The sequence below is a fragment of the Staurois parvus genome, unplaced genomic scaffold (genome assembly GCF_062004578.1).
Source record: "Staurois parvus isolate SC_StPar_1 unplaced genomic scaffold, SC_StPar_1.0 ptg001163l, whole genome shotgun sequence".
In the NCBI taxonomy this organism is placed as follows: Eukaryota; Metazoa; Chordata; class Amphibia; order Anura; family Ranidae; genus Staurois; species Staurois parvus.
The window spans coordinates 65598-86468 of NW_028318959.1; the positions used below are offsets into that span (position 1 = coordinate 65598).

At 49.0% G+C, this 20871-nt stretch overlaps 1 protein-coding gene across 1 annotated transcript in view; it reads right to left on the reverse strand.

Annotated features, from left to right (window-relative positions):
• The window catches only part of TEX11 (testis expressed 11), a 117705-nt gene that overhangs the window by 47553 nt on the left and 49281 nt on the right, over positions 1–20871 (reverse strand). The window contains exons 10-15 of the mRNA XM_089659564.1: positions 15411–15468; positions 12546–12641; positions 8641–8722; positions 8473–8551; positions 6509–6660; positions 3188–3273 (exon numbers count right to left, since the gene is read on the reverse strand). Coding sequence (XP_089515690.1) covers positions 3188–3273; positions 6509–6660; positions 8473–8551; positions 8641–8722; positions 12546–12641; positions 15411–15468 — 553 coding nt within the window. The remainder of the gene's footprint in view (positions 1–3187; positions 3274–6508; positions 6661–8472; positions 8552–8640; positions 8723–12545; positions 12642–15410; positions 15469–20871) is intronic.

Here is a 20871-nt window from a genome sequence, read left to right on the forward strand (position 1 = left end):
CAGGGAATCACTGAGCTCCTGGACTGTCTGAGGTGCAACCTGGCGGCGTCAGATGGACCGAAACATGACATCCCAGAGGGGTTCTATTGGATTTAGGTCAGGCGAGCGTGGGGGCCATTCAGTGGTATCAATTCCTTCATCCTCCAGGAACTGCCTGCATACTCTCCCCACATGAGGCCGGGCATTGTCTGCACCAGGAGGAACCCAGGACCCACTGCGCCAGGAGGAACCCAGGACCCACTGCGCCAGGAGGAACCCAGGACCCACTGCACCAGGAGGAACCCAGGACCCCCTGCACCAGGAGGAACCCAGGACCCCCTGCACCAGGAGGAACCCAGGACCCCCTGCACCAGGAGGAACGCAGGACCCACCGCACCAGGAAGAAACCAGGACCCACCGCACCAGGAAGAAACCAGGACCCACTGCACCAGGAGGAACCCAGGACCCACTGCACCAGCATAGGGTCTGACAATGGGTCCAAGGATTTCATCCCCATACCTAATGACAGTCAGGGTGCTATCACAAGGCAAACAAGGCACTTGCCTAGGGTGGCATTTTTGCAGGGGGCAGCACCTCTCCCCAGAAGGAGAGATGGAAGAAGGGACATGCATGCCATGGTAACCAGGTGGGATCTGAGAGAGGCTGCTTGATGGTGTATGTAGAGCCTGACTCTCGTTCCCTGCATATCCGGAGTTGTGAAGATGAGTGTCTTTCTTTCTATTTATATATGGGGGGGCAGGGGTGTTGTCGTTCAATGTCTGGTTCTCTCCACGGGAGGGGGAAGGGGAGGTAGTGTTGGTCAGTGTCCATGGCGGCAGGCGATTTTTGTATTGCCTAGGGCAGCACAAAACCTAAATACACCACTGCCCTCCATGGATATGCCTCCCCAGACCATCACTGACCCACCACCAGAACAGTCATGGTGAACCATGTTACAGGCAGCAGAACGTTCTCCACGGCTTCTCCAGACCCTTTCATGTCTGTCACATGTGCTCAGGGGGAACCTGCTCTCATCTGTGAAAAGCACAGGGCGCCAGTGGTGGACCTGCCAATTCTGGGGTTCAATGGCCAATGCCAATCCAGCTCTGTGGTGGTGAGCAGTGAGCACAGGGGCCACTAGAGGACGTCGGGCCCTCAGGCCACCCTCATGAAGTCTGTTTCTGATTGGTCAGAGACATTCACACCAGTGGCCTGCTGGAGGTCATTTTGTAGGGCTCTGGCAGGGCTCATCCTGTTCCTCCTTGCACAAAGGAGCAGATACCGGTCCTGCTGATGGGTTAAGGACCTTCTACGGCCCTGTCCAGCCCTCCTAGAGGAACTGCCTGTCTCCTGGAATCTCCTCCGCGCTCTCGTCTCCTGGAATCTCCTCCATGCTCTTGTCTCCTGGAATCTCCTCCGTGCTCTTGTCTCCTGGAATCTCCTCCATGCTCTCGTCTCCTGGAATCTCCTCCATGCTCTCGTCTCCTGGAATCTCCTCCATGCTCTCGTCTCCTGGAATCTCCTCCATGCTCTCGTCTCCTGGAATCTCCTCCATGCTCTCGTCTCCTGGAATCTCCTCCACGCTCTCGTCTCCTGGAATCTCCTCCATGCTCTTGAGACTGTGCTGGGACACACAGCAAACCTTCTGGCAATGGGACGTATTGATGTGCCATCCTGGAGGAGTTGGACTGCCTGTGCAACCTCTGTAGGGTCCAGGTATGGCCTCATGCTACCAGTAGTGACACTGACCCGAGCCAAATGCAAAACTAGTGAAAAACAGTCAGAAAAGATGAGGAGGAAACAAATGTCAGTGGCCTCCACCTGTAAAACAATTCCTGTTTTGGGGGTAGTCTCATTGTTGCCCATCTAGTGCACCTGTTGTTAATTTCTCTTCTCTCCAATCCTCTCCTCTCCTCTTCTCTCCAATCCTCTCCTCTTCTCTCCAATCCTGTCCTCTCCTCTTCTCTCCAATCCTCTCCTCTCCTCTTCTCTCCAATCCTCTCCTCTCCTCTTCTCTCCAATCCTCTCCTCTCCTCTTCTCTCCAATCCTCTCCTCTCCTCTTCTCTCCAATCCTCTCCTCTCCTCTTCTCTCCAATCCTCTCCTCTTCTCTCCAATCCTGTCCTCTCCTCTTCTCTCCAATCCTCTCCTCTCCTCTTCTCTCCAATCCTCTCCTCTCCTCTTCTCTCCAATCCTCTCCTCTCCTCTTCTCTCCAATCCTCTCCTCTCCTCTTCTCTCCAATCCTCTCTTCTCTCCAATCCTCTCCTCTCCTCTTCTCTCCAATCCTCTCCTCTTCTCTCCAATCCTCTCCTCTCCTCTCCTCTTCTCTCCAATCCTCTCCTCTTCTCTCCAATCCTCTCCTCTTCTCCCCTCTCCTCTCCAACCCTCTCCCCTCTCCTCTTCTCTTCTCTCCAATCCTCTCTTCTTCTCTCCAATCCTCTCCTCTTCTCCCCTCTCCTCTCCAACCCTCTCCTCTCCTCCTCTTCTCTCCTGATCGTCTCCTGTGCCATGTCTGCAGCCTCTGACCCTCTCCTGTGCCGTGTCCGCAGTCTCTGGTCATCTCCTGTACTGTGTCCGCAGTCTCTGGTCATCTCCTGTACCACGTCTGCAGTCTCTGACCGTCTCCTGTACCACGTCTGCAGTCTCTGACCCTCTCCTGTACCACGTCTGCAGTCTCTGACCGTCTCCTGTACTGTCTGCAGTCTCTGGTCATTTCCTGTACAATGTCTGCAGTCTCTGACCGTCTCCTGTACCGTGTCTGCAGTCTCTGGTCGTCTCCTGTACCGTGTCTGCGGTCTCTGACCGTCTCCTGTACCATGTCCACGGTCTCTGACCGTCTCCTGTACTATGTCTGCAGTCTCTGGTCGTCTCCTGTACCGTGTCTGCGGTCTCTGGTTGTCTCCTGTACCGTGTCTGCGGTCTCTGGTTGTCTCCTGTACCGTGTCTGCAGTCTCTGACCGTCTCCTGTACTATGTCTGCAGTCTCTGACCGTCTCCTGTACTGTCTGCAGTCTCTGGCCCTCTCCTGTACCATGTCTGCAGTCTCTGACCCTCTACTGTACTATGTCTGCAGTCTATCCACAGCCCTGATTACATACATAAACAATATCGGCTACAAACACACATACTCCATCCAGATTAATGCCGGAGCAGATGCCTAATTTTCGTGAATTGGGGGGAAAGTCCTTGACACCATAATTCCTACTGACCTCAAAGCTTGTAGCAGCGCAGTCCCACAAAACGCCATGCAAATTGCTCAAGATCTCAGCAGACAGCGGTTTCCTAGTGTAATGTCCTGAAAAATAAAACCGGAACAACGTTGCGCCATGTCCATACCAGCGTTCACAATAACCAGTGCCCTCCAGGACCCAAAGCAAAAAAGGCCTAAATGTAAAGCTACCCTTAAGAGATGTGAACGGCTTCGGCCGCATATTGTAGGTTACAGGTCCTTCCCTGTATAAGTTCCCCTCCTGTTGAAGCACTTTGGGCGGCTGCCCCTTCTGCCTACCCCTTGGCCCTGTCCTGGTAATAACACCTAACCTCCTGTGTCCTGAAAAGAGTAGGAGTATCATTTGGGTATGCAAAGTACCATCCTACCATTTCCAATGGAACGTCTAAAGTCTGATCACATTCCAAGGTAATCTGGTTGTCAGGTCAGGGGTCAGGCTGGGAGTCAAGTAGCTATGGCACTTGAGGGGCTCCTACTGACCAGCAGGATAAATACACAATTAGGTCACCCTGGTGGGAGTGGCAGGCTCACCCGAGGTGCGGGGTCTAAGTTCTAACCAGTGATCACCAGAGCTCCTGATGGTGGAGATGGATTTTGTTGCATATTAGTACCAGGTCTTGGTCCTCAGGATAGCCTCACCAGGAGGTGACCAAACTGAGGTCCAGCAGCATATATAGCAGGTTTGGATCAAGCAGAAGCGTAGTCAGTACACAAACCAAAGGGCGGTAACAAGCGGTTGCAGGTCGGGATCAAGCGGAAGCATAGTCAGTACACAAACCAAAGGGCGGTAACAAGTAGTTGCAGGTCGGGATCAAGCGGAAGCATAGTCAGTACACAAACCAAAGGGCGGTAACAAGTAGTTGCAGGTCGGGATCAAGTGGAAGCGTAGTCAGTAAACAAACCAAAGGGCGGTAACAAGTAGTTGCAGGTTGGGATCAAGCGGAAGCGTAGTCAGTACACAAACCAAAGGGCGGTAACAAGTAGTTGCAGGTCGGGATCAAGTGGAAGCGTAGTCAGTAAACAAACCAAAGGGCGGTAACAAGTAGTTGCAGGTTGGGATCAAGCGGAAGTGTAGTCAGTACACAAACCAAAGGGCGGTAACAAGTAGTTGCAGGTCGGGATCAAGTGGAAGCGTAGTCAGTAAACAAACCAAAGGGCGGTAACAAGTAGTTGCAGGTTGGGATCAAGCGGAAGCGTAGTCAGTACACAAACCAAAGGGCGGTAACAAGTAGTTGCAGGTTGGGATCAAGCGGAAGTGTAGTCAGTACACAAACCAAAGGGCGGTAACAAGTAGTTGCAGGTTGGGATCAAGCGGAAGCGTAGTCAGTACACAAACCAAAGGGCGGTAACAAGTAGTTGCAGGTTGGGATCAAGCGGAAGCATAGTCAGTACACAAACCAAAGGGCGGTAACAAGTAGTTGCAGGTTGGGATCAAGCGGAAGCATAGTCAGTACACAAACCAAAGGGCGGTAACAAGTAGTTGCAGGTTGGGATCAAGCGGAAGCATAGTCAGTACACAAACCAAAGGGCGGTAACAAGTAGTTGCAGGTTGGGATCAAGCGGAAGCATAGTCAGTACACAAACCAAAGGGCGGTAACAAGTAGTTGCAGGTTGGGATCAAGCGGAAGCATAGTCAGTACACAAACCAAAGGGCGGTAACAAGTAGTTGCAGGTTGGGATCAAGCGGAAGCATAGTCAGTACACAAACCAAAGGGCGGTAACAAGTAGTTGCAGGTTGGGATCAAGCGGAAGTGTAGTCAAGGGACAAGCCAAATCTCAGTAATGAGTGGCAGTGAAGATACGGATGGCAGCAGGAGCGAGGAGCTAGATATTGGCCGCAGAGAGCACAATAATCCGGCAAACAGGAAGTGCAGAGACAAGGCTTAAATCAGAAAGTTCATGGGAGAAGCAAAAGGGTTCAAGGCTCACATGAAACAAGGTTCAGGACAAGATTGTCCAAGGAACTGTCCACGGAGCTGTCCAACATCACAGGTGGATCAGTAAGAATAGACATTGCCAGATGCAGCAGAGGTCGCAGGTTGAGACCCAGGTCCTGACACTGGTCATTTACCACAGCTTATATCTGAAACTTAGACAACTTTAGATTTGGACCAAATTTCCCTGTTACTTTTGGCAGTTAAAGCGGAGCTCTGTCCAAAAGGGGAAGTTCCACTTTAAGCCTTCTGTCCCCCCTCTCCTCATTAAGGATTGGCACCTTTGGGGAGAGGGGGGTGAAGCGGGTACCTACCAGAATTTGACAGGTAGCCGATCCCACTTCCACTGCGATCGCCTAGGTGATCGGAAGCGAAGTTGTCCCTCCCCGTAGTCCTCTGGGACACGTGACCGGTCCCAGAAAACTACGGGGCCATTCACAAAGAGCAGCGCTTCTCGCGCATGCGCAGTGGGCACCCGGCTGTGAAGCCGCAAGCTGTCACAGCCGGGTGCCCACACTGAAGATGCCGGGGAGAGAAGACGGCCCGTGAAACCAGCGGTGGCGAGGACACCACCAGACCGGGGGACAGGTAAGTGGCTGTATTTTGAAAGTCAGCAGCTTCAGTTTTTGTAGCTGCTGACTTTTATTTTTTTTTCAGGTGGAACTTTGCTATACATCAGAAAGTTCATGGATGGAGCAAAGGGTTCAAGGCTCACATGAAACCAGGTTCAGGACAAGAGTGTTCAAGGAACTTTTCAGTGAGCTGTCCAGCATCTCAGGTGGATCAGTAAGAAGAGACATTGCCAGATGCAGCAGAGGTCGCAGGTTGAGACCCAGGTCCTGACACTGGTCATTTACCACAGCTCTTATATCTGAAATTTAGGCGACTTTATATTTGGACCAAATTTCACTGTTACTTTTGGCAGTTAATGTTCCAAAAATGCTGCGAGAAAGGGACAAAGGCTGCTCCTGCTGTTCCCTGGGTACCCTTAGCCTGACTACCAGTCCCACCCTTCTATCTTAGTATTCCTGGTAGGATTTAAAAAAAAAAAAGGATGCTCAGGCTGTTTTTAGGCTCCGTCATCTCATTGGCTTGGCTTCCAGGAACTTTCCAAACTATTCTGCACCATTCTTTGGCAAGACTGGATTTTCAATGACTTCAACAGGACTTCCTGCTTGGAAATTCTGGATTTTGGGAGGATTACTAAAAGTCAGCCAAACCACAACTGACCAGAATTGAGAAGAAGTTACCTCATCTCCTGTTATAAGCCGGTGTTGCACATAATGTTCAGAAAGACCCTGAATGTAACAAGGCCATCACCTCATACATGTATTTTCCACCGACGTCCCTGACATCATCGTTTATACCTGTTATTAAGTCTTCGACTTTCTTTCGTGCAAGCAGTTCCTTTCCTCGCTTCGTCAACAGTTCGATCTGTAGAAGTTGTGCTTTCTCAATATCAGGAGTAGATTCATAATGGTCACAAACCATTTTCAGGAAATCAAATCCCACGCATTCCCTGTAAAATGACACAAACAACGTGAGGCGTTCTCAGGGGTGCTGCGAACATATTGCTGGGTATGTGTTGAATCTGACATTTCCAAAGGATGCCTACCCGCCAAAAGTATGGTGACACCCGACCATTACACCCCCCCAGATGATGGAGTTCAGGTGTCTCCAGTGAAGGATCCTGGTAATCCACCATCATACAAAGACATTGGAGACAATTCCAAAGGAAGCCTACACTATATGGCCAAAAGTATGGTGAAACGACCATTACACCTCCCCAGATGATGGACCTCAGGTGTCTCCAGTGAAGGGTCCTGGTAATCCTCCATCATACAAAGACATTCGAGACAATTCCAAAGGAAGCCTACACTATATGGCCAAAAGTATGGTGACACCTGACCATTACACCCCCCCAGATGATGGAGTTCAGGTGTCTCAAGTGAAGGGTCCTGGTAATCCTCCATCATACAAAGACATTGGAGACAATTCCAAAGAAGCCTACACTATATGGCCAAAAGTATGGTGACACCCGACCATTACACCCCCCCCCCCAGATGATGGAGTTCAGGTGTCTCCAGTGAAGGGTCCTGGTAATTCTCCATCATACAAAGACACTGGAGACAATTCCAAAGGAAGCCTACACTATATGGCCAAAAGTATGGTGACACCCGATCATTACACCCCTCTAGATGATGGAGCTCAGGTGTCTCCAGTGAAGGGTCCTGGTAATCCTCCATCATACAAAGAAATTAGAGACAATACCAAAGGAAGCCTACACTATATGGCCAAAAGTATGGTGACACCCGACCATTACACCCCTCTAGATGATGGAGCTCAGGTCTCTCCAGTGAAGGATCCTGGTAATCCTCCATCATACAAAGACATTGGACACAATTCCAAAGGAAGCCTACATTATATGGCCAAAAGTTTGGTGGCACCCGACCATTACACCCCTCCAGATGATGGAGTTCAGGTGTCTCCAGTGAAGGATCCTGGTAATCCTCCATCATACAAAGACATTGGAGACAATTCCAAAGGAAGTCTACATTATATGGCCAAAAGTATGGTGACACCCGATCATTACACCCCTCTAGATGATGGAGCTCAAGTGTCTCCAATGAGGAGTCCTGGTAATCCTCCATCATACAAAGAAATTGGAGACAATACTAAAGGAAGCCTACACTATATGGCCAAAAGTATGGTGACACCTGACCATTCCACCCCCCAGATGATGGAGTTCAGGTGTCTCCAGTGAAGGGTCCTGGTAATCCTCCATCATACAAAGACATTGGAGACAATTCCAAATGAAGCCTACATTATATGGCCAAAAGTATGGTGACACCCGATCATTACACCCCTCTAGATGATGGAGCTCAAGTGTCTCCAATGAGGGGTCCTGGTAATCCTCCATCATACAAAGACATCTGAGACAATGGTGCTCTTCCAGCCTTGTGGTAACAGTTTGGTGAAGACCCTTTTCTGTCCCCCCCCATGACTGTCCCCCGTGTACAAAGCTAGCTCCATAAAGACATGGATGACCAGTTTGGTGAAGACCCTTTTCTGTCCCCCCATGACTGTCCCCCGTGTACAAATCCAGCTCCATAAAGACATGGATGACCAGTTTGGTGTGGAGGAACTCCAGTGTCCTGTACAGGGCCCTGACCTCAAGGTTCCTGGTCAGGTGTCCACATATCTTTAGTCTATTTGTCAAATGCAGCAAAGTACGGAAAGGATCTTCCAATGGGAATTCCGATGGAGAAGCGCTGAGAAAGGTATAACTGTGGGAAGAACTAAAGATAGAAATGTATTGGTTAGATCTTACCTTTCATGTTGCATAAGGAGCTTCACGGTGTTCAGATAAACATCTAGCGACAGGTCATGACGCAGCATCTCTGCAGCCGCTGCAAATCCATAAACACAAATTCAGTTGACTGTAATTTTTTTTTTACAAATTTAGAAAATTATCGTCACACTCGTTCATTTATCTCACCCATGGAAATCACATTGTCGGGCAATGAGCAACTCAACAGGATTTTCATCTTCAAAAAAAGTCCGGCTGGATGGAGGTCTTTCTGGATATTCAAAAACAGGAAAAATCTTTTTCTTTTTCTCTTTCCTTTATTTATTTCAGTTCTTAGAGAACACAGATCCAAATATCATTTTATGGTGTTAAATTATTTGTATGAAATTTGTTAACGGAAAGCAAAGCAGAAAAATAGATCCCCTGCAGCCAGCAGCATTAGACGACCCCCCTCCAGCAGCAATAGATTCCTACAGCAACAATATACCCCAAAACAAAATACCACCCTAGCAACAATAGACCCCCAGCAGCTACAACAGATCTCCCAGCAGCCAGCAACAATAGACCCCCAGCAGCTACAACAGATCTCCCAGCAGCCAGCAACAATAGACCCCTCCCTCAACAGATGCCTTCCAGCAACATGAGACCTCCCCAGCAACAATAGACCACCACACAAAGATAGATCCCCTTCAGTGACAAAAGATCCTCCAGCAGCCTACAAGAACAGATCCTCCAGCAGCCTGCAAGAACAGATCCTCCAGAAGCCTACAAGAACAGATCCTCCAGAAGCCTGCAAGAACAGATCCTCCAGAAGCCTCCAGGTACAGATCCTCAAGAAGCCTACAAGAACAGATCCTCCAGCAGCCTAAAAAAACAGATCCTCTAGAAGTCTGCAAGAACAGATCCTCCAGCAGCCTGCAAGAAGAGATCCTCCAGAAGCCTACAAGAACAGATCCTCCTGAAGCCTACAAGAACAGATCCTCCAGAAGCCTGCAAGAACAGATCTCCCAGCAGCCTGCAAGAACAGATCCTCCTGAAGCCTACAAGAACAGATCCTCCAGAAGCCTACAAGAACAGATCCTCCAGAAGCCTACAAGAACAGATCCTCTAGAAGTCTGCAAGAACACATCCTCTAGAAGTCTGCAAGAACAGATCCTCCTGAAGCCTACAAGAACAGATCCTCTAGAAGTCTGCAAGAACAGATCTCCCAGCAGCCTGCAAGAAGAGATCCTCCAGAAGCCTACAAGAACAGATCCTCCTGAAGCCTACAAGAACAGATCCTCTAGAAGTCTGCAAGAACAGATCCTCCAGCAGCCTAAAAAAACAGATCCTTCTGAAGCCTACAAGAACAGATCCTCCAGAAGCCTACAAGGACAGATCCAGCAGCCTACAAGAACAGATCCTTCGGCGCACCCCTTGCCATTACATACTTTTAGTGCCGGAACTGCGTTCCCCCGCAAAAAAGGTAAAACTAATAGAAAAATGCCTGAAATCTAATGCAGCCACCAAATCAATGGCCTGAAAAGCTGCACATTATGACATTTGTGTTTCTGGGTTTGGCTGGCGCTTAGTTTGCACACGGCCTGTCTGGTACGCTGACCATGTGATCATAGATAAATAAATGAAACAAATGCAGCGCAACAATATATATATACAAATATGGTGCTAACAATATATTACGTGCAAATGAAAACAACAAAAAACTGTGCTTGTGAAAATCAATGTGTGCTACACAAGATGTCTTACCAACCCATACATACAGGACCCCATAAACTGCACATAAGCGGTGCTATCAACGAATTGTGCACACAGAACAAATAAAATGTCCTTAATAGTGAACTGTCCCTTTAAATCTTGAATATCAGCACGTGGACGTGTGTGGTATATATCCTATAAATCGTGATCCAAATATACCAACTACCAGTGTCATCCGGAGATGGTCTCAAAAAATGGTGAACCGTCCCTTTAAAATCCGCTGTACTTCAAAATAGAGCTTAGGAGTCCTGATGAAGTCACGTGACGTGACGCGTAACCAATACATACATACAGGACCCCATACTGTAGTACCCCACACATTACGTTTTTATGGTTAAACTGGATGGACTTTTGTCTTTTTTCAGCCAGACTAACTATGTAACTATGTCACGTGACTTCATCAGGACTCCTAAGCTCTATTTCGAAGTACAGCGGATTTAAAGGGACGGTTCACCATTTTTTGAGACCATCTCCGGATGACACTGGTAGTTGGTATATTTGGATCACGATTTATAGGATATATACCACACACGTCCATGTGCTGATATTCAAGATTTAAAGGGACAGTTCTCTATTAAGGACATTTTCTTTGTTCTCTGTGTGCACAATTCGTTGATAGCACCGCTTATGTGCAGTTTATGGGGTCCTGTATGTATGTATTGGTTACGCGTCACGTCACGTGACTTCATCAGGACTCCTAAGCTCTATTTCGAAGTACAGCGGATTTAAAGGGACGGTTCACCATTTTGTGAGACCATCTCCGGATGACACTGGTAGTTGGTATATTTGGATCACGATTTATAGGATATATACCACACACGTCCACGTGCTGATATTCAAGATTTAAAGGGACAGTTCTCTATTAAGGACATTTTATTTGTTCTGTGTGCACAATTCGTTGATAGCACCGCTTATGTGCAGTTTATGGGGTCCTGTATGTATGGGTTGGTAAGACATCTTTTGTAGCACACATTGATTTTCACAAGCACAGTTTTTTGTTGTTTTCATTTGCACGTAATATATTGTTAGCACCATATTTATATATATATTGTTGCGCTGCATTTGTTTCATTTATTTATCTATGATCACATGGTCAGCGTACCAGACAGGCCGTGTGCAAACTAAGCGCCAGCCAAACCCAGAAACACAAATGTCATAATGTGCAGCTTTTCAGGCCATTGATTTGGAGGCTGCATTAGATTTCAGGCATTTTTCTATTAGTTTTACCTTTTTTGCGGGGGAACGCAGTTCCGGCACTAAAAGTATGTAATGGCAAGGGGTGCGCTGGAGGATCTGTTCTTGTAGGCTGCTGGATCTGTCCTTGCAGGCTGCTGGAGGATCTGTTCTTGTAGGCTTCTGGAGGATCTGTTCTTGTAGGCTTCAGGAGGATCTGTTCTTGTAGGCTTCTGGAGGATCTGTTCTTGTAGGCTGCTGGATCTGTCCTTGCAGGCTGCTGGAGGATCTGTCCTTGCAGGCTGCTGGAGGATCTGTTCTTGTAGGCTGCTGGATCTGTTCTTGCAGGCTGCTGGAGGATCTGTTCTTGCAGGCTTCTGGAAGATCTGTTCTTGTAGTCTGCTGGAGGATCTGTTCTTGTAGGCTGCTGGAGGATCTGTTCTTGCAGGCTGCTGGAGGATCTGTTCCTGCAGGCTTCTGGAGGATCTGTTCCTGTAGGCTTCTGGAGGATATGTTCCTGTAGGCTTCTGGAGGATCTGTTCTTGTAGGCTGCTGGAGGATCTGTTCTTGTGGGCTTCTGGAGGATATGTTCTTGTAGGCTTCTGGAGGATCTGTTCTTGTAGGCTTCTGGATGATCTGTTCTTGTAGGCTGCTGGAGGATCTGTTCTTGTAGGCTTCTGGAGGATCTGCTCTTGTAGGCTTCTGGATGATCTGTTCTTGTGGGCTGCTGGAGGATCTGTTCTTGTAGGCTTCTGGAGGATCTGTTCTTGAAGGCTTCTGGAGGATCTGTTCTTGTGGGCTGCTGGAGGATATGTTCTTGTAGGCTGCTGGAGGATCTGTTGACACTGAAGGGGATCTATCTTTGTGTGGTGGTCTTGTTAGCACCACATTTGTATATATATATATATATATTGTTGTGCTGCATTTTCTCATGTTTTATATGTGGGAACACATTACATGCTAGCCCTACAAGTTCTTTAGGAGGTCCATAGAGCTGAGGGTTGTCTGTACACCATGTGATAATAGCCAGGCACGATGAGGAAGCAGAACCTGTCTACGTAATGAGGAGATATGAGCTCTCTCGTGTGCACACGGTCACAAACAATACCCAGTAACACAATCTGATGCTTGACATTCATCTGATCACTTTTACGTCTTGCATTTACCTCATTTGCTAATCCAACGGCATTTAGTGCCTTATCTTGGTACAATCTGCAGTCCCATTCCAGATACACGGTTGCAAGCAGCCGGAGCCCTTTGGCCTGATAACAAAAGCAATGGAATATGTGACTCTTATTCGAGATATGTAACCATAACAAAATGCCGTGGAAATGCTGCATGTGAAGCTGGCGTTGCGGACTACTATAGCATGCTGCCAGCACAAGGTACCTGCACACGCATGAGTCCCTGCTCCCGACTCTGCACTTTATGGCCGGGCATGCACCTGCTTAGAGGAGTTTACCTGTCCGCACCCTTCCCAGAGCGCCCGTGCCTGGTGTTGGCATTGGTACCAAATGGGCTATTTAAGGGTTAGCCTTAGTCTGGATTTCCGGCTGGTCTTCAGCTATTTATTTGCACCCTGACCCGGCCTTTCCTGTGCCTGTGTATGATCTGCTTTACCTACACGGCTCCCCTTCCTTGCCTGACTTTGGGCTCTACGACCATTACACCCATGATTTCCTGTTACTTACCTCAGTTTGTCTTCCTTCTCATTCTGCCGGTTGTAAAAGTACCTGGCTGTCTGCCTATTAATGAACGAATGAATATGTGGCCCCTGAAACGCGTTGGTGGTCCTTTGCTCTGCTTGTTGTAATAAGCTGAACTATAAAGACTTTGGACTCCTGAGGAATTTTCGTTTGGCGCTCTCTTTTACCCGTCACTGAACCTGGCCTGCTTGATGATCCTGCTCCAGTTATAAAGCCTGGGCTGTCCTACTTGGTGTCTGGTCAAGTGCCTGCTCCACGTTTTCCTGTCACGGGCACTGCTGCTCTTGTAGATGAAGTTTCAATGCCTGCTGCTGTCATCTCCTCATTCTATGGACCTCTACTACTACATGGATCTCTACTAGAGCATAGGCATCTACTAGAACATGGACCTCTGCTAGAGAATGGACCTCTACAAGAGCATGGACATCTACTAGAAAGTGGACCTCTACTAGACTATGGACCTCTACTAGAGCATGGACCTTCGCTAGAGCATGGACATCTACTAGTACATGGACTTCTACTAGAATGTGGACCTGTTAAACATTGACCTCTAATTGAGGATTTCCTCTACTAGAGCATGGACCTCTACTGGAGCATGGACGTCTACTGCAGCATGAACTTCCACTAGTATATGGACCTCTGCTAGTACATGGACCTCTACTAGAGCATGGACCTCTGCTAGTACATGGACCTCTACTAGAGCATGGACATCTACTAGAGCATGGACATCTACTAGTACATGGACCTCTACTAGAGCATGGACTTCTACTAGAAAATGGACCTCTACTAGAGCATGGACTTCTACTAGAAAATGGACCTCTACTAGAGCATGGACCTCTACTACAGCATAGATTTCTACTAGTAAATGGACTTCTACTAGTAAATGGACCTCTACTAGAGCATGGACTTCTACTAGTAAATAGACCTCTACTGCAGCATGGACCTCTACTAGACCATGGACCTCTACTAGAGAATGGACCTCTACTAGTACATGAACCTCTACTAGAGCATGAACTTCTACTAGACCATAGACCTCTACTAGAGCATGGACCTCTACTAGACCATGGACCTCTGCTAGACCATGGACCTCTGCTAGACCATGGACCTCTACTAGACCATGGACCTCTACTAGACCATGGACCTCTACTAGACCATGGACCTCTACTAGTACATGGACCTCTACTAGAGCATGAACCTCTACTGTAGCATGGACCTCTACTAGAGCATGGACCTCTACTAGAGCATGGACATCTACTAGTACATGGACATCTACTAGAGCATGGACATCTACTAGAGCATGGACATCTACTAGTACATGGACCTCTACTAGAGCATGGACCTCTACTAGAGCATGGACTTCTACTAGTAAATAGACCTCTACTGCAGCATGGACCTCTACTAGACCATGGACCTCTACTAGAGAATGGACCTCTACTAGTACATGAACCTCTACTAGAGCATGAACTTCTACTAGACCATAGACCTCTACTAGAGCATGGACCTCTACTAGACCATGGACCTCTGCTAGACCATGGACCTCTGCTAGACCATGGACCTCTACTAGACCATGGACCTCTACTAGTACATGGACCTCTACTAGAGCATGAACCTCTACTGTAGCATGGACCTCTACTAGAGCATGGACCTCTACTAGAGAATGGACCTCTACTAGTACATGAACCTCTACTAGAGCATGAACTTCTACTAGACCATAGACCTCTACTAGAGCATGGACCTCTACTAGACCATGGACCTCTACTAGACCATGGACCTCTGCTAGACCATGGACCTCTGCTAGACCATGGACCTCTGCTAGACCATGGACCTCTGCTAGACCATGGACCTCTGCTAGACCATGGACCTCTGCTAGACCATGGACCTCTACTAGACCATGGACCTCTACTAGACCATGGACCTCTACTAGTACATGGACCTCTACTAGAGCATGAACCTCTACTGTAGCATGGACCTCTACTAGAGCATGAACCTCTACTAGAGCATGAACCTCTACTGTAGCATGGACCTCTACTAGAGCATGAACCTCTACTAGTACATGGACCTCTACTAGAGCATGAACCTCTACTGTAGCATGGACCTCTACTAGAGCATGAACCTCTACTGTAGCATGGACCTCTACTAGAGCATGAACCTCTACTGTAGCATGGACCTCTACTGTAGCATGGACCTCTACTAGTACATGGGCCTGTATTAGACAAAAATATTTGATTCACAACCCTAACCCCTGAACAGCTGGTCAGATGTGATTAAAGCTCTTCAGATCTTTGCTGTGAGACGTAATTGTCCAAATGTGAATGAATGCCTCACCTGCATCTCGGTCCCAGTGCTGTACTGCGTATCGTCCTTACTGATGTCATAACTCTGCCTGGAGTGAGAAGGATTCAATGATAAAGAAATAATATAACAAAGAAGAATGGGATTTCCTGAATGTGTTTGTACTGTATGGAGAATGCAAAGCGGAATCTAATATAATGGATGTAATCCCGATCGCTTCAATCTCATAGCATCTTTATCATATTAATGTCATTTTAAAAATTATTTTCAAACTGCAGCTTTCATTAAAATAACCCCCGGTGATCCTGCCATGAAGGTCACTTCCTGTTATAGGGTGACAACGCTCTGTCCCTGCCTCCCAACTGTACTCATGCGTTGTCACCTTGTCACATGGGCTTCTGATGGAGACTACAATTGGCCGTTTCAGCCCACATTGCACAGACACGGTTCACTATTGTCTTCATCAGGAATCCGCCCTGAGAAACGCCATGCCACCATCACTGGAGGGTATGGAGACAGGAAGTGGCTGCAAAGAGGCTGAAGGAGATCATCAGCACTGAGATGGGACAATGCAGGGAAATGGTAAAAACAAGGATTTTATTTTTAACAATGGCAATTTTGTTGTGACACGCAGCACACAGAGCAGACTATGTCACCCGGGGGGGGGGGTTACATCTACATTACCTGAAAATGTGAGAGTGGTTAGGTGTATATGTACAGTGATAAGTGATGTTGCTGAGTGACCTGATAATAGCACAATGACCATAATAAGGGATGGAAAAGGAACGTCTGGATGAAGGAGCCACCATAAGGACAATTATCAATCTTATAGATGGTCCTCCCTCCGGCCCCCCCTTCAGTCTTCTCTCCTCCCCCCCATCCCCCCTTCAGTTTTCTCTCCTCCCTCTATCCCCCCCCTTCAGTCTATCCTCCCTCCATCTCCCCCCCTTCAGTCTTGCACAGGTGTCCCGACTCTTCCCCTTCAGTCTTGCACCGGCTCCTCCCCTTCGGTCTTACACAGGTGTACCGGCTCCTCCCCTCCAGTCTTGCACAGGTGTACCGGCTCCTCCCCTTCAGTCTTGCACAGGTGTCCCGACTCTTCCCCTTCAGTCTTGCACCGGCTCCTCCCCTTCGGTCTTACACAGGTGTACCGGCTCCTCCCCTCCAGTCTTGCACAGGTGTACCGGCTCCTCCCCTTCAGTCTTGCACACGTGTACTGGCTCCTCCCTTTCAGTCTTGCACTGGCTCCTCCCCTTCGGTCTTACACAGGTGTACCAGCTCCTCCCCTCCAGTCTTGCACAGGTGTACCGGCTCCTCCCCTTCAGTCTTGCACAGGTGTACTGGCTCCTCCCTTTCAGTCTTGCACTGGCTCCTCCCCTTTGGTCTTACACAGGTGTACCAGCTCCTCCCCTCCAGTCTTGCACAGGTGTAACAGCTCCTCCCCTTCAGTCTTGCACAGCTGTACCGGCTCCTCCCCTCCAGTCTTGCACAGGTGTCCCGACTCCTCCCATCATCTTGCACAGATACTCCTCCCCTTCAGTCTTGCATAGGTGTACTGGCTCCTCCCTTTCAGTCTTGCACCGGCTCCTCCCCTTCAGTCTTGCACCGGCTCCTCCCCTTCAGTCTTGCACAGGTGTACCGGCTCCTCCCCTGGACTGAAACGGCTTCCTCTGATGTCACCGCACACTGTGGGCTTCTCACAATGCACATTAGAAGCTGCAGCCAGTCAGTCAGAGCTCCGACCCATTTCATGGATGGAGGACATCCAGCATCATCTAGCACTTTCCACCCCAGCCTCACTGTCCCTGGCCCCGCACCTTTCATTAGAGCCCGCCTCATTTCCTGGCTGGAGGACATCCAGCATCATCTAAAACTTTCCTCCTCTGTCTGGCTGTCCCTGGCCCCGCCCCTTTCATTGGAATTCAGTTCTGTTCAGGGGCAGACTGACAACTCATGGGGCCCCCGGGCAATAGGGGATCATGGGGCCCCTGTGTCCTTGCCCAAACTCAAAAAAGACTATGAAAAAGGTATCAGGGGCATCTCATGGGGCCCCCTACTGACCCCGGGCCCTCGGGCAGTGCCCGAGTTTCCAAATGGTCAGTCCGCCCCTGGTTCTGTCAATTATGGAGTCTCAGCATCACCCACAGGCAATGCCTATGCAGATACACCTAGGAACCCCCACTCCTCCAGACTGTCAACCATCCATCAAGGCATTCTGATATGTGCTTAACTCCTCCCACCGCTTGCATCAGGACTGAGGGCTCTGTAGAGGAGTACTGAGGCAGTGAGCTGTGATGCTTTCAGAAAGCTACTTACGAAACCCTGGCGGCCCCACCCACCAGCCATGATCTGCCTGCACTGCATAGTGAAGCACAGAGACCTGGTGATGACATCACTAGGTATAACATAAGGTATGTTATGAAAAAGGAAAGGTTTTGTGTGGACATTTTATTCGCATGTTGGTGACGGGGGAGGGAAGAATCAGGGAGGGCAAAATATAAACTGATTAAGACCGGGTTCACACTGATGCGGTGCGGAATTTGCAGCGAATTCCGCACCGCATCACTATCGCAGCCCGTTCATGCGAACCCATGCGGGTGTGTATGTTAACAACACCCCGAAATCGGTTCGCAAAATGCCGTGCGATGTGCAGAATGAGGTGTGAATAGCCACGCGATCCCATTCTAGTGTGGACCAAAAAAAGGAAGCTGCACCTTTTTGGTGTGGATGCGGTGAGATTTCTCCGATCGCACCGCACAGAATTCGAATGTGATTTGCACGGGAATGCGGTGCACATGCGATTTGTCATCACATGCGATGTGACGCACCGCATACGCGTGAACCGGGGCCGAAACTGATCTGCTTTTAGGCTAGGTTCACATCTGTGCGGGTGGTGCGGCTGCGGATCCGCACGAAAATCTGTGCAGCTGCACCACCCGCACAGAGAAATGCGGACCCGCGGGCGGGTGCCATTACTTCAAACGGCACGCCGCCCGCACCGAAAACGCAACCGTACTGGGAATCTCAGCTGCGTTTACAGAAGAAGTGCAGGGATTTCTTCCCTGCGTGTCACGGGGCGCGGGACTCCATTCAAATGACTGCGCTCTCGTGCCGCGCGGCCGCATAGATGTGAACCCGGGGGTTAGTGAAGTCTAAACTTCAGCTTTAAAAGGACGTCTAAATTCTGACCAGCAGGTGGAACCAAGACAGCAGGAAATGTGTAACATCGGCTTTATGCCCTACAAAAACAACTTTATTACAAAGCAAAGGATTGACAATGATGTCATCAGTCTACATGTGAGGTCATCATTGCAATGGCTGTGTTTTCTAGTTTGGGATCCGGTCACAAGTCATAGAATTACACGTATGTAAATAATGGATGAGGAAGACGCCAATGTAACATTTGAACAGTTTTTTTGCTGTTGCGGTATCTCTGCAGTCACAACTGTGTTTACATTTTACTTAACCCCTTCAAGCCGGCGCCTCCCGGCCCTTTAAGGGTTTCAGAAGCCGAGAGGCGGGGCGGGGTTTAGAGTCATGTGACCGCCGTGACATGCCGTCACAGGATCGGGAAAGGTCCCGATCGAAAGAGGAGATCGGGACCTTTTCGTGAGTACCGGACATGTGTGCAGGGAGCGCACAGGGCGTGCGCTCTCAGCACATATGTTCTTTTTTAATGGAACGCAAATGTGCGGCCGCTCAGCGTCTAGGCCCAGACGCACATTTGCGTTCGGCCGGCGTGAAGAGGTTAAAAAGTAATAAAGTGATATAAATGTTCATCAGGATTAAAGCTGAACTCCGGGATAATGAGTCCATTGGACCTGTGTCGTCTTCTGGAATCTTCTTCCAGATCCGTGTCGTCTTCTGGAATCTTCTTCCAGATCCGTGTCGTCTTCTGGAATCTTCTTCCCGATCCGTGTCGTCTTCTGGAATCTTCTTCCCGATCCGTGTCGTCTTCTGGAATCTTCTTCCCGATCCGTGTCGTCTTCTGGAATCTTCTTCCAGATCCGTGTCGTCTTCTGAAATCTTCTTCCCGATCCGTGTCGTCTTCTGGAATCTTCTTCCCGATCCGTGTCGTCTTCTGGAATCTTCTTCCAGATCCGTGTCGTCTTCTGGAATCTTCTTCCAGATCCGTGTCGTCTTCTGGAATCTTCTTCCAGATCCGTGTCGTCTTCTGGAATCTTCTTCCAGATCCGTGTCGTCTTCTGGAATCTTCTTCCAGATCCGTGTCGTCTTCTGGAATCTTCTTCCAGATCCGTGTCGTCTTCTGGAATCTTCTTCCAGATCCGTGTCGTCTTCTGGAATCTTCTTCCCGATCCGTGTCGTCTTCTGGAATCTTCTTCCCGATCCGTGTCGTCTTCTGGAATCTTCTTCCAGATCCGTGTCGTCTTCTGGAATCTTCTTCCAGATCCGTGTCGTCTTCTGGAATCTTCTTCCCGATCCGTGTCGTCTTCTGGAATCTTCTTCCCGATCCGTGTCGTCTTCTGGAATCTTCTTCCCGATCCGTGTCGTCTTCTGGAATCTTCTTCCAGATCCGTGTCGTCTTCTGGAATCTTCTTCCAGATCCGTGTCGTCTTCTGGAATCTTCTTCCAGATCCGTGTCGTCTTCTGGAATCTTCTTCCAGATCCGTGTCGTCTTCTGGAATCTTCTTCCCGATCCGTGTCGTCTTCTGGAATCTTCTTCCCGATCCGTGTCGTCTTCTGGAATCTTCTTCCAGATCCGTGTCGTCTTCTGGAATCTTCTTCCAGATCCGTGTCGTCTTCTGGAATCTTCTTCCAGATCCGTGTCGTCTTCTGGAATCTTCTTCCAGATCCGTGTCGTCTTCTGGAATCTTCTTCCAGATCCGTGTCGTCTTCTGGAATCTTCTTCCAGATCCGCGTCGTCTTCTGGAATCTTCTTCCAGATCCGCGTCGTCTTCTGGAATCTTCTTCCAGATCCGCGTCGTCTTCTGGAATCTTCTTCCAGATCCGCGTCGTCTTCTGGAATCTTCTTCCAGATCCGTGTCGTCTTCTGGAATCTTCTTCCAGATCCGTGTCGTCTTCTGGAATCTTCTTCCCGATCCGTGTCGTCTTCTGGAATCTTCTTCCAGATCCGTGTCGTCTTCTGGAATCTTCTTCCAGATCCGTGTCGTCTTCTGGAATCTACTTCCCGATCCGTGTCGTCTTCTGGAATCTTCTTCCAGATCCGTGTCGTCTTCTGGAATCTTCTTCCAGATCCGTGTCGTCTTCTGGAATCTTCCAGATCCGTGTCATCTTCTGGAATCTTCTTCCAGATCCGTGTCGTCTTCTGGAATCTTCTTCCAGATCCGTGTCGTCTTCTGGAATCTTCTTCCAGATCCATGTCGTCTTCTGGAATCTTCTTCCAGATCCGTGCCGTCATCCAGGGTGAGACTTCCTGGAATAAAGACCACCCACTACTGCTCCCTCTCCTTGTGCAGGGGGACTGGTCTTGTCTCCGCCCCTTCCTGTAGTGGGGTTTCCTACTGACAGCTGA